We start from the raw sequence: 13,586 nt of genomic DNA on the forward strand, positions 1-13,586 counted from the left end.
TTGAAAGGGTGGGAAACAGGGTGCTTACTTTAAGGCAAGCCTGAGCCTTTCAGGTGTGTTTTATTTCTGCAGGCTTAAATCCCTGGAAAAGAGGATGGTTTGGGTTTTTTTTGGCATTGGTGTGGATGGTGAAAGGGTAAGGCTGCATTTGTTGCAGCTCCTGTTGTGGGCTTCCTGCATGGTTTGTCTGGATGCAGGTATGTTCTTGCTCTAAGGTTTTGTCTCTTGCCGTGGCTTTCCCAAGGCATGCTTTTCCTCCCAAATCCATGCCTGTCCTCCTCTAGGGAAAGAGCAGGGCAAGGCCTGGCAGCAGCCAGAGCGGCGTGAGCGGGAGATCCCTCTCCTAGGGGGACAAACCTCCCCCTGGTCGGCACAGGGGGAATTCAGCTGCTCTGGTCTCGGAAGGAGCCGCGTGTCCCCCGTGGCCTCCCGATGTGCCTGGCACCGGGCGGGAGTCTCGGCTCCGCGGGTTTAATGGGAGCAATTAGCCCCGCGGAAATCTGCATGGGTCGGGGGCGTGTTTTTTCTCTGTCCTGTGACGTTTTTGACGGGAAGCTGGAGGGTGTCCAGGAATAAATGCTCGTGCTTGGCTACAAATGACAGGCTGGAGCCAGCCGGGGCTGAGGCAGCCCAGGTGAGAATGGTTGGTTGTCACTGTCCCCTCTTGGCCTCAGCTCAGCCCAGCACCCGGTTCCCTCGGCACTTGCTTTGTATGTCCCTTATTCGCTTGTCCTTGCCCCTGAACCTGGATTTCCCCAAGCCCCGAAGCGCCGCCTGCACGTTGGATGGGAGGGGGATGCTGGGCACCCTCTGCATCCCTTCCCCGGCTGTTGGCAGCTCAGTAGCTATTCACCCCTTGTGCTGTTTTACAAACGATTAACTTAAATTTTATTTTCTCTGCAAAAGTCAACTTAACGGTACTTTTCCAGAGGCATTTGCCCGTGACCTGGGTCCGGCCGCGTTCCCCCCAACGCTGGCTGAGCTCTGTGAGCTTTTCCCAGCGCGCAGCTGCGGAATATCCATCCGACCTCAGTGACCCTGCTGCTTTCGCAGCAGGAAGCCTCCAAACAAAACCCGATTCACTTAGCAAACCCAGGGCTGCTTGTGATGCCGAGAGCTGCGTGTGAGGCAGGCAGGGGGCTGACGCTTTCCACCGCCTGTAAGCGATGAGGGTGCGCCAAAAAGTGCCAATTTTTGCACCCTGTCCCCATCCAGCCTGTGTCGAGCGCCCTGAATTCACACCTTGAGGCCAGATGATGCCCGGCCCCGCTCGGAAAACCTCCGCAGCCGGGGCGGGCGGGTGGCTGCGCAGGGCTCCGGCGCGGCTGCTCCCCGCCGGCCGGCCCCGCGCTCCTCAATGCCGCCTCTGTTCTCCCTCCGGCGTCAAAAACGCGGCTTTTGTGAGCTCAGCCCAGCCGCAGCCCGTCGCTGGAGCCCCAGCACGCTCCTCTCGGCCGGCAGAAGCACAGCCCAGCTGTGCCCAGCCGCCGCCTCGTTTTGTTTATTTATTTTTGCTTTTGGTCAACAGCTCCAGTTGGGGAGAGGGGACGTGTGGCTGCTGGGAGCCCTTGGGGCTCTTCAGCAAGTCTTGGGTGGAGGCAACCCCCCTCCTCCACCGAAACGCCTGGCTTCTCCCTCAGGTGGCTGTTGTAACCTAAAATACATGGGGGAGAAAAAGGATGTGCTGCAGAGAGCGCTAAAAATAGGCATTTTAATTAATGAAATGTGAATTGGATGGGGTAGCTCGGCGCCGGGTGAACGTCTGCATGTGGCAAACACCCTGAAACTCCCTGGGCCTCCACCAGCTTTGGTCACTCACCAGTGCTATTGGCCTATATTTCTGGGGCTCCCCCTGGGGCAGGGGAAACCCACCAATGCTAAGGAGACAGGAGAGGCTCTGAGCTCTGTGCTGGTGTTTTTGTTTTTAATCAAGTAAGTCCGACCATCTTTCAGCACCGCCAAAGTTCGCAGTTGCTCCCGCGCGCGCGGGGCTTGGGGGATTTACAGCCCATGGGTCCCTGGGGGCTCTCCCAGGATCATGCAGCAGGACACGTGTTGGTCTCCAGCCAAAATGGGACCTCCCTTTCTGGGTGTCTCCCTGTTTCTTTGTGGTATGTTGTGCTGCTCTGATTTTTGGGCTTAGCTCTTTGACCAGCCTCCCCCTCCTTTTCACAAAATAAATAAATAAATTCACCTGGTATGCAAATACACAGGGGAAAAAAGGAAAAAACCCCAAACCTCCCAAACCAAGTTTGAAGAGCACCAAACCACAAAGTCACCTCATTTTGTTGCAGCCCAAGTGCCGTCCAGGGCTCTGTGGGCAGTTCCCAGTCTGTGCTGGTGTATGAAGGCACAAAACCAGTAAGGCCTCTGGGGTCTGTGTCTTTGCTGGCACCACAGCGATCTTGTCCCTGCCCTGTTCCAGCTGGGACAGGGAGTGGCAATGCAGAGGTGCTTGGTCCTGTCACCCTCAGCTTGCCCTCACCCTCCTCTTCCTCGGTGCAGCTCCCAGGCTGGGGAGGTGGCCCTGGTGCCAAACCCACCACCCCTCACCCTTGCCTTTTCCCCGTTCCCGGGAAAATTGTGTAATTCAGGCTCTGCAGGACTCTGGGGTCAGCTCTGCCAGGGTGCTCCAGCTCCTGGGGCTGCCATGTGGCAGCAGCCAGGAGCATTTTCAGGAGCAGGGACCCCCAGGTCGTCTCCGGACCGGCCGGGAGCAGGGCCACAGCCCCTCGTTCTGCCCCGCCGCCGTCCCCCGGTGCTGTTACGTGATCCAGGAGGGCTGTGCCTCCTCCAGCAGGCTGAAGGAGCGGTTGGCCAGCTCGGCGGGGCTGTTGGCCAGTTTGTAGCCAAAGAGCTGCATGGCCGGGGCGCAGGCGTCCTGCACCACCTGCGCCAGCTTGAAGGGCATGCTGAACCGCCACTTCTCGAACTGCTCAGAGGAGTTCTTGCACGTGGAGTAGACGCCATTGCCATCGTGGGGCGCCTGCGTGTTCTTGCCAATCCACTCCTCCACCTGGGGGGTGAGGGGCAGCCCGGCGAAGCGGTACATCTCCTCCGCCTTCGGCAGGGGTGCCCGCGCCACGTCCTCGTAGCGCACCAGCATGTACCGGCCCCGCAGCCAGCCCGGCCGCCGCAGCCCCAGCTCGGCCGACGCGCGGATGCTCTCGCAGTTGCCCCGCAGCCGCTGCACCTCCTCCTCGTGCAGGGGAGCCTCCCCTTCGGACGCCCACTTCTTCCAGGTCTCGTACTTGCCCGAGAAGGCCACCATGCGGGAGGCCAGGACGGCCCGGGGGTCCCGCACCAGCTGGATGATGCGCAGGTCCAGACGAGGGTCCTCCACCAGTGGCTGCAGAAACTCCAGCTGGCGGACGCGCACCGTCTTCAGGGCCACGTGCTGCTTGCGCCGGCACGCCTCGGTGGCCAGGGTGATGTTGAGGGGGCCGCAGCGCCTGTTCTTGCAGTAGTACTTCTCAAAGACCTTCTTGGCGCTGGGCGTGCAGACAGGGTCCTCGCAGAGCGAGCGGCTGGAGCCCCGCCGAAACAGGAAGGGCGTCAGATGGCCCTCGGGCGCTGGCGAGATGAAGTTCTCCAAGATGTAGAGGTCGCAGAGGAGGAGCTGCTTGAGGACATCTCGGTAAACCAAGGCGGAGCCCACGGCACTGGCTCCCCCTGGCAGGAAGGTCACCGTCTTCTCGACATGCCAGAGGGGCTCAAAGAGGTAGAAGATGCTGCCTTGCTGGTTGAAGAACTCCCCCACGAAGGAGGAGCCGGTGCGGGTGGTGGCCATCAGCAGGACGTGCCGCCGCGGCCCGGGGTCTCCATCCCCTGCCAGCTGCAGGGTGAGGTTGTGCAGGTGGGACCTCAGCTGGGAGAAGGCGGCGTCCAGCTCCTGCAGCGAGGCCAGTGAGCCGTTCTCGGCCGGTGCCAGGCTGACCTCTGTGCTGTTGGCCTCTGTCAGTGCCTGCGGGGACTGCTTCAGCTTGTCTGACACCCTGCGGGGAGACCCAGCCCAGCCTGGAGGAGAGCGGGACCACCCCTGCATCCCGGTGGGGGATTTGGGGGCCCTTGCTGCACAGGAGCTCGGGATGTGGGGGAAAGAAAGGGTGAAAAATGCAGGGTGGCTCAGGTACCCGCTCCCTACCTGGAGATGAAGTTGTTCTCCTTCTCGATGATGACGAGGCTGACAACGAAGACCAGCAGGACGGCGTACTTGCTCCTCATCTTCAAGAAGTGCAGCAGCTCCCAGACATCCTGGGGTAAAGCGCGTCGGATCTCCATGGGGAGCACACACAGATCTCTCCTGTCTGCCGGGAAGGTGTCCTGGGCTAGGGCATCCTCTGTCTTGCCAGCCCTGCCTGTGGGGAGAAGAATGGTCAGCATGGTGGTGGTGGCTCCCTGCAGGCAGAGTCAGAGGCTGAACCTTTCCGAGAAAGGCTTGACAAGAGCAGTAAAAAAGGGGGAGCTCCTCCCTACTGTTCTATCCCACCCCTGAGGAGCAGCTGCATGAAGGCCCCATCAGCTGCTCCCCCTCCTTCCCAAAATAGGTCTGCCCGACAGGACCCCTTCCCACGCTTCCACCAGCCACCCCTGCGTGCCCTGAAACCCAATCCCTGCTGCCCTGACAGCTGCCTGCTCCCCACTGGCAAAACCTGCTGCCCACAGCGAGGGACCCGTCGGATCATCCCGATCTGTGGCGCATTGTGGCTCCCAGCCTTTGGAAAGAGCTACTTTTGGGGACAGTGGGAGACTCTGCCGTAGGGCCCCGCTGTGGGGCCACGCGGCTTCCGCCTTCCCCCAACACAGCAGCGGCAGCTGCTCAGTACCGAAAATGAAACCCAGAGAGTTTCCAGGAACGATGACGGGCCGGAAAACGCTGCTGCTGCCAGTCCCCTTCGGGGTGTAAAATGCTCTGGGTGGTGGTGGGATTTTGCCAAAAAGGAAAAAAAAAAACTTGGTGTGGGATGCAAAACCAGGAGACTTGGCATCCCTGCCCAGCAGAAAAGATCCCCCTGCATCCTTCCTTTTCATCCTCCTCCCAGTGCTGAAATTGGGGTGTTGGTGGAAACCACTCTGCATTGCTGCAAATGCACACACCAGCTGGGATGTGGTGGAGATTTTGGGGGCCAAAGCTGCTGTTTGGAGCTCTGAGGCAGGTCCTCAGCATGTGTTGAGTGTGCACATTTACACTCCTAGGGCTCCTGTTCCCTACCCGCTGGTTTGCATGCTCGGACAGCTGTGTGGGTGATGCCATTTGCTTGTCCTGCTTTCTTGGCCAGACTTTCAGTGACTCAGGGAAAGTCTATTTGGCTTTTGTTTCACTCTGCCAGCATGACTCCAGCAGCCCGTACCACCCCTGCTTTCTGGGGTGAAGGGGGGAGCCAGGCACAGCCCCATCTGTTGGGGAGCACTGGGGTTTGCCAGAGGGGAGATGCCCCGGCCGAGCTGCAGTGCCCCCATCCCTCGGCAGGGTGTGGAGCAGGGAAGCCCTGCCAGGCATTGCATCACATCCCAACCTCCTCTGCATCGTGCTTGGCCAAAATGTGCTTTTTTTGGTGTTGCTTGCTCTATGTCCCTCCCACAGGGAAGGAGGGAACACGGGCAGAAGGGGAGGGATGCGCCCTGTGGCCAGGGCAACATCCAGACTGTCCGGTCCCCAGTTCTCCCTGTGTGAGGACCAGGAGTTTCCAGGCTTGAGCAAACCATTCAGCTCTCAGGGCTTGGCTTTCAGCCATTCCCTTCCCAGCAAAAGCTTCTAAAAAGAGACACCTGCACCCACGCATCCAGGAAACTCAGGATTCAGTGGGATGCAGGGACTCTGGAGAGCCATGGCAGCTCCCGAGTCCTCCCTCAGGGGCCCCCAGGCTTCCCCCTTCAGTGAGTGGCACCGACATCACCCAGCACGTGTGTGTGTGTGTTTAACAGCCCTGTTGGCTCAGTTTGTCAGCACACTGCTCCTCAGGGACAGGCCAGCAGCCGGGGCAGGTGCCTTTCACCGCGTAGCCCCCCGGGTCCCCCCTCCTCGGTCGTGCCCTTGTGATGACAGGACTTGTCGGAGTATTGGAGGAACCGAGGAAAGAAATCAAACATACAAAGCCCTGGGTGTGTGGCTGCGTCTCTCAGCACCTGCCGGAGTTGCTGACTTGGCTGTGGCAAAGGACTTTTGGGTTTGTGGCATCCCAAGGGGCAGCGGTCCCCATCACTGCCCTCGCCTGGGGCTGGGGACAGTGCCCTTGCTGCCTGCAGCGCGCACGCAGGGGGATGCCATCATCCACCTCCTCAGACAAATCCATGGGCAAAGCCAGCCTGGGGTTTTCCCCCTCTAATGCCGCCAGCTGCCCGACCACAAATGAGCCACAGACCAAGAATTATTCACAGGGATGACACAGAGAGCCACGTCCAGCAGTGTTGGCAAAACCCTCATTCCCAGGCCTGGGGCAGACATAATTCATTAAATAAACAGCCGGCTGCAAACGTCCGGCCCAGGACCCGCGGGGCGGCAGCGACAGGCGCAGGGGCCCTGTCAGGGCTGAGCCGTGGGGCTGGGTACACGCAGGGGGCCTGGCGAGGCTGGTGGGGGCTGCTTGGCATCCCAAAGCTCCTCCTTGTTGGGGCACAGCCTGGACGGGGCAGCATGCAAGCGACAAGCATCCCTTTGTGAGGGGGAACAGAGGGGCTCTGTGTGCCCCGTGTTCTCCCCTCTGGGGCTCCGCTGGGATGGGAGGGATGAGGAGAACCACGAGGATGCTGCTGCTGCCCCGGGGTGCCCCACCAGTGACTGCTCCACCAGTGTGAGCAGACAGACGGACGGATGGACATTGTCCCTGGTGATGGCAGGCAACTGCTCTCCTCTTGCTCTGCACATCCCAAAGCAAAGAGCAGTAATTTCCAGGAACTGAGGCGCCCCAGACAGCAGCACTCACAGGTCCTCAAGTGCTGCTCCCTGACTTATCCTTCGGGCTAGAAGTGCTTTTCATTTCAGCAGGGACTGCTACAATTCCCACTGCCAAGAGGATAAAGGATTTATGGATTTCCCAGCTGAGTCAAAGCCAGCATAGGGTTTTGGGTGGTGGTGGAGATTTTGTTCCCATGCAGAGCTGCCCAGGTGGGATCTGATACTACCAGCAAGTCACCCTAACCCTGCCACAGCAAGAAGGAAGGACTCGAATGGTAATGGAGACACCAAACCATCCCAGTCCACTGGAGCAAGTCAGTTCATGGCATGGATGCTTCCAATGGTGGTGCAGGTGGGGTGAGCAGGGTAGTGTAACTCCAGAGCAAGGACAGCAAGGCCCGCGGGGAGAGGAAGGAGCAACGGGATGCTCTTGTCACCCTTCTGCAGAGCATTTTGCAGGACTGCCTGACTGGGAGAGAAGAGCAAGGGTTTTCAGCTTGGTTTTGGGCAAGGGAAGGTCTTCCATGAAGCCTTGGGGCTCTCATCCCCCTCCTCTGGCTGCCCTGAACCCACACCAGGTGAGCTCCAGGAAGGAAAGGCGCCTGTGGCTGGCAGGGGAAACCAGCTGGAGGTGAGACTGGATAAAGTCACATTTACCTCCGGTGACTCAACAGGCAACAAGTGAACTTCAGATAAGGAGCGGCAATGAAGCACCTACATGCAAGCTCCCTCCCTGCCCCAGATCCCTCTGTCCATCCAGCCCCCATCTGCTCCCACGCAGAGCCCACAGGGAGCTGCAGCTGAGCTCACTGCCCCCTGCGCTGCTGCTGCTGCTGCTGCTCGGAGTAATTCCCTCCATGATCCTTTGCTTCATCAGATTTCCAGCAGACACAAGGGCCAGCAAAACACAGGGGTGGAACAACAAAGAGATAAGGAGCATGGGCTTATCTGCTGTCTGCACTGCTCTTTGTCTGCAACCTGGGGAAAAAAATCCTCTGTATTTACTCTATCAACTATTTCCGCTCCCAGCTTCCTCCCAAGGCTGGCTTTGGGAAACGTGCCACCGGAGCTTCCCACTTTGCTTTCATCTCCCAGCAATTTTCACCCCGGCCCTGGCTGTCCTCCAAGCCATGGCACAAGCACAGCACTGCTTCGGCTTGCCCTGCAGCGCGTGTAAGGAGTCTGTCTGGACAGGTATTTTTTGGTTAAAAACATGTCTAGTCAAGCCAAAAAAAGGAAGGAGGGAGGGAAATGTCACCGCCTGCGATGTTTATAAAGCAACCGAGAATAGCCACAGGCCTCATCAAATTGAAGCCTGGAAACTGCCCATCAGAGGAGAAAGTTTGGAACGGAAAGTCCTTCTGGCTGAGGTTACACTCAGGAGCAGCGGCAGCGGGTGTTGGTACAAACAGGCACCACTGACACAACTTTGTTTTCATTGCATGAGCTCTCAAACTCCAGATGCACAAGGTTGTCTCCTGTCCACTCTTTATTGTCCCACCCTGAACTCGGGGGTGAACTAGATGAGCTGTCCTTGCTCCTCGTCTCCCAAGAAGCACTGAATCCCAGATGGGATTTAGAGGCAGGTGTTGGCACAGTAACGCCAGTGACAGGACCAGCACAGGCTTTGTGGCCAGGACAGACCAGTCTGGGCTCTCCCTCACCTTGGTGGTGTCCAAGAGAGGTGTTTTGTCCCAACCCAGCAGAGAGGAGAGCTGCTGCTCCTGCCCTGCTGATTGTGGTGGGAGACACAGAGGCATCTGTGCTGGGCATGGGGGAAGATGTGTGTCTGCCAGGCAGGGACCAGCCTCTGAGGTTGGATCTGGACCAGGAGGCAGTTGAAACACCTACCACCTTGAAGCCAGCTTGCTGGAAACCACAGGCACTTCTGGGGTGGGTTTTGCAAATACCACCTGCAGCAAAGGTGAGCGACTGAACGGCAGCTGAACGGGCCACTGAACGGGCCAAGCTGCCGGGCAGCAAGGGGGTCCGGAGCACAGGCCACCAAGGCAGGTGAGGGGCCTGCCGACCCCGTGTGCCCGGCGCCGGCGGCACAATGCCGGCTGCTGTGCGTGCCGGCAGCCCCCGGCCACGCCGGCAACCGCAAGTGCGCGGCCCTGCCTCAATGAGCCCTTTCTCTGGGGCGCAGAGCCCACGGTCCCTCCCACCGCCCCGCGCTCCTTCTCCTCGCTGCTCCGCACTAGCCTGGAAGCTCCTCCGCCAAAGCCACCCCAAACCCGGGGACACCGCTCTCTCTGTGCCCTGCTCCGTGTCCCTTTCACCCCGAGACAGGCGCCTGTAGCGCTCCCGGGACCTTTGGGGGGGACCGGCGGCAATAGATGTTTGCTGAGGGGAAATAGTGACCTGTGCCCGGGTCTTGGTGCGAAAATGAGTCGTACGCTGAAGCAACATGGCAGATGTGGGAAAACTGCAGAGTTAAATCCCTGTCCTGGTGTGGTGGTGTGGAAAAAGAGACACTTTCCCCGAGGCAGCAAAGCCAGGCTCGGTGCAAAGGCAGTGGGGTGCGGGCAGCTGCCCCAGATGTGGGAGCGGCTACTGAAATCCCGGCAGGCTCTGAGTGGGGGCTCTGCTGGGGCGGTCTTTGTCATCCTAAGGTACCCCCATACCAGCCAGGTCCCCTCTGGGGCCGTGAGGATGTCGAAGCCCCAGCTCCGGCAGAAATGCCGCTGGCTCCTCGGTGCCGGGAGCCGGCCCGAGGGCCAGGGTGCCCCGGAGGCCCCGAGGCAGGAGGGGAAAGGGTGAGGACAACTTTCCAGTGCTCCCTGGTAGGGGCTGACAGGCCGGATGATGCAACTCCGGGATGGTTGTGAGAAAGTCTCCTTTTCCAAAGTCTCCTTCTGCCGCCCCAGCTGCGCTTCGCTCCGGACGGAGGCTCAGCGCTGCCGCCGCAGAGCTCGACTCTATTCCATTGATTGCATTTTTCCTGTTTTTCTTTCCCCGAAAGAAAGGCACGGGGAGAGCTGCTGGGGCAGTCGTGCCGGGAGGACTCTCTCTCGGAGGCAGAGCGCTGGGATCCGGCTGTCGGCCGAGGGGAGTGAGGGACGGAGGCACCGCCGGCGCTGCCCCGCTGCGGGAGCGGGCGGCCGGGGCCCCGCACCGAGACAAAGGAGCGGCCGAGGCCGGAGGGCGCACAAAGGACCCAGCGGAGCCCGGGGCCGCCCCGCGGGGGGATGCGGCCGCCGAGCCCCCGGGCTCCCCGCTGGCCTCGCTCCCCCAGCCCGGGGGGGCTCGGGGCCGCGGCCCCTCCTCGCACGCCCAACTTCCCGCAACTCCCCGCCGCGCCGGGAAAGGCCCGACCCCGCCGCCATCCTCCCCCCCGCCCCGGGGCTCTCGCTGCCCATCGCCCCGGTCCCGGCCCCCGGCTGCGCTCCGGCCCCATCGGTCCCGCTCCCGGCTCCCGCCGCACCTACCGGCAGTGGCTCCGCGGGGCGAGCTCGCCCGGTCCTGCCGTGCGGGAGGAGGGACGGCAGAGGGTCCCCTGCTTTTCTTCACGGTGCTGTCATCCTCCCTCCCTCGTTCCCTCCCTCCCCTCTTCGCTCCCTCCTTCCTTCCTTCCTTCCTCCCTCCCGGTGTAGCGGCGGGGGGAGCGGTCCCGGCGCCTGGACGCGGGTCCCGGGGCGGAGCCGGGCAGGGTCCCCGGGCCAGCCCCCGCTGCCTCCCCGCTGTCCCCTCCCCGACACGCCACGCCGGGAAACCGGGAGTTGCCGGCCCTAGCCCCAGGATCGCTGGAAGGGGCCGCCTGGCCGCTGGGGTGGGGAAATGGGGGCCTGGAGCGCACAGACACCCCGCGAAACTGTCAAGACAAGATCCCTGCTGGGCACCACGGTGTGATCTGGGCTGCAGGCTCATGTCTAGTTCCCTGCCCAAAGCGGGATCACACTGGGGTGGTCAGGGCTTTATCCAGCAAACCTCCAAGGATGGGTCCAGTATAACGTCTCCCTGCCCGCTGTCGTCCTGGAGAAAATGTTTCTCCTTATATCCACTCCAAATCTCTCCTGTCCCAGTTTTCACCGTCCCACCACGTGAGGAAGCTGGCTCCATCTCCATGACCACCTAGTGGGAAGGTTCCTCCTGCTTGTCCCCAGCCAAAACTGGCTCCAGGGTCAATAGCTTTTTCCCCAAACTCCACTTTCTCCCCATACAGGAGCTTGGAGGAAGTTGTCCCCACTGTGGTGTGCTGTGCCAGTGAGCTCATGTCTGTGTGCTCCAGGAAGGCAGGGAGTGAGAACATCCTACTGGAAACAGCTCAGGAGTTGGGGGACACTGGCTGTCACTGTCCCCGCAGGGCAGGCTAAGGGTTTGGAGCATTAAATCGTACAGAAACAGCTGTTTTGGTTTAAGTGCAGAAACTCAAACGTACATACAGCTCCCTCAGAGCTCTGTAATGTTAGATACTGAGGAGCTGAAAGACATCTGGCTCTGCAGGCAGGGAGAGATCCAAAAAACTAGTCCCCATAAAAACTTTCAGCCTTCTTTTGCATTCCTGGCATAGTTTTTCTGCTACGCATGTGGCATAGGCAGAGAAATGCAGGTTTTCTTGGCACTGAAGTGTGAGGACCTGCACCACTCCTCTGCGGCTTCCTATCAGCCAAGGTGATGGGGACAGGTTTGCTCACAGAGTGCCAGTGGCTGGTGGCACAGTTGGCATGCAAACACCAAAGCAGGAAAGCCTGGGTGTGATGTTCGTGGTGTAGCCTCCATCTATCCATCCATCCATCCATCCATCTGTTTTTCCTGGTTTTATCTTGCACCCACAGCAGTAACTCTGTGATCCAGCTGCAGGCAGACACGGTGACTCCGGTACCCTCCTGCCGCAGCTCTGGCTTCCACAGCATCGCTGATGGAACCGGGGTGAAGGGCAGAGTCTGGGAAACTCTGCCTAAATGAGGCAAACCCGGCACTTGCAGGATCAGGCCTGTGTAGGCTGTCAGGTTGATCACGTCAAAAAAGAGTGGATAAGTCTGGCTGGCCGCACACCCGCAGGAGTTTTGTGGGGTTTGGAAATGTGGCGAAGCACTTTCAAGCTCCTCGCTTGTTATTTCAACTGAAGCAGGGAATTCTGCCTTGGATTTTGTGGGCAGAGGAGATCTTGGTGAAAACACAACCCTAATATGTAAATAATTTTAAGACGAGGGCAGAGAGAGGCTGGTGGGGAGTCAGACACTCACACTAGTGGGGTGTCACTGCCTTTGCAGGATGCTTTTGCGGTGGTCCCAGGGGGTGGCAGGAGCAGAGGAGGGACCTTCCCCACATGTGGGGCACAGCCTGGACTGAAGCCCACCCTCCTGAGCCTGGGGTGTGCTCCCTGTCTGCTCTGCACACACACAGACACACACACAGACACACACACAGAGACATACACACAGACACACAGACACACACACACACACCCACAGAGACACACACACAGACACACAGACACACAGACACACACAGACACACACAGACACACGCGGGGCTCGGGGTGGAGATCACCTTCCTGATTCATTAATAAGTAAAGCTGGCACAGGGAGAAACAAAGTGTCTTCTCCACCCCTCAAACTGCCGAGAGAGGCGACAGAAGAGGCAGGGAGTTGTGTTTCCTCCACCTTTCACTAGCTGCGGGATCACGTTCCCTTTGTCCCCCATTCCTCTTCCCCAGGGATAACAGAGACTGTTCTCCTTGCTCCCCGTGTTGCACATGTGTGTACACACACACACACACACACACACACACACACACACACACACACACGTATGCCTGCTGTGCAGGAATAGGCAAGGGACCAGTCCCCAGAATGACATCAGGAGCAAGGAAAGGGGAACATGTTACTATAGCAACCAGGATGCTCTGGGGTTTCGGGGAATTAGAGGCATCTGATGCTGATTTTCTGCCCTCTGTTCAAGCCTATGATGTGGTGACCACATCAACTTGAAAAAGCCTCCACTGGTCTTTGCCCTATTGTCACCAGGGCATTCAGCCTAGAAATCTTCCTGAGAAGACTGTCACCAAATTCTGTCCCATGTTCTTCTTGGTGGATAATTGAGGTTCTTGTTAATAGATCCCTTGGGGCAGATTAGACTGAAAGGACATTGAATGACTGGTGTTTATATACGTATATGTATATGCCAGGTTTATTTTGGAACAATTTGATTGCAATGGAAAGGAGGTGTGTACCTTGTTTTGGTTGTTATCTGTAGAAATATAGGAGTATAAAACTATAAAATTATCACTTAAGAAAATATATAAGGAAAAGAAAGAATTAGAAAGAAAGGATAAGGGCAGACAGCAGAAAGATGTCAGCACCCATGGATCCAGTGATGAGACTTGATTGTTGCAATTTAGATGTTCATTGGTCTGAGTCTTGATCCATTGGGGGTGGGGGAAGCCCCCAAATAATAGAGTCTAATGGGTTAATATACACTCAGGTTCAGGTGGGAATGCCCAGGTACCTCCCCTGAGAGGGGAGTTTTACACTGTCATGTAACACTGTGGATCACTGGTGGAAGCCCCAGAAATGAATCTGGGGGCACTTCGGGAGTCTTTGATGTTTATGACACCTAAGACATGACAGCTGCCTCTCCTGTCAGCCTGGGTTTGCCAGTGATGCCTTATCAGAAGGATGTGAATGTCCCTGTACCTCCCCCAGGGAGGAGTTTTACACCTGATCCAGTTGTGTAGAGGAGGACA

General features: G+C 58.7%; 1 protein-coding gene across 2 annotated transcripts; it reads right to left on the minus strand.

Annotated features, from left to right (window-relative positions):
- Positions 1–552: 552 nt before the first annotated feature.
- CHST3 (carbohydrate sulfotransferase 3) lies at positions 553–10,451 on the minus strand. 2 transcript variants are annotated; one of them, XM_051800337.1, is made up of 3 exons: positions 10,327–10,451; positions 4,145–4,358; positions 553–3,995 (listed from the first exon to the last, which is right to left on the minus strand). In XM_051800337.1, the coding sequence occupies exons 2-3, from the start codon at positions 4,279–4,281 to the stop codon at positions 2,765–2,767; spliced, it is 1,368 nt and encodes a 455-aa protein (XP_051656297.1). In that variant the 5' UTR covers positions 4,282–4,358; positions 10,327–10,451; the 3' UTR covers positions 553–2,764. The 2 variants fall into 2 exon arrangements, with proteins under 2 accessions (XP_051656297.1, XP_051656298.1); XM_051800338.1 differs by having other exon boundaries at positions 10,323–10,392.
- Between the last annotated feature and the right edge of the window lie 3,135 nt (positions 10,452–13,586).

Source organism: Manacus candei, unplaced genomic scaffold, assembly GCF_025592945.1.
Source record: "Manacus candei isolate 608988 ecotype Guabito, Panama unplaced genomic scaffold, ASM2559294v1 h1tg000050l, whole genome shotgun sequence".
In the NCBI taxonomy this organism is placed as follows: domain Eukaryota; kingdom Metazoa; phylum Chordata; class Aves; order Passeriformes; family Pipridae; genus Manacus; species Manacus candei.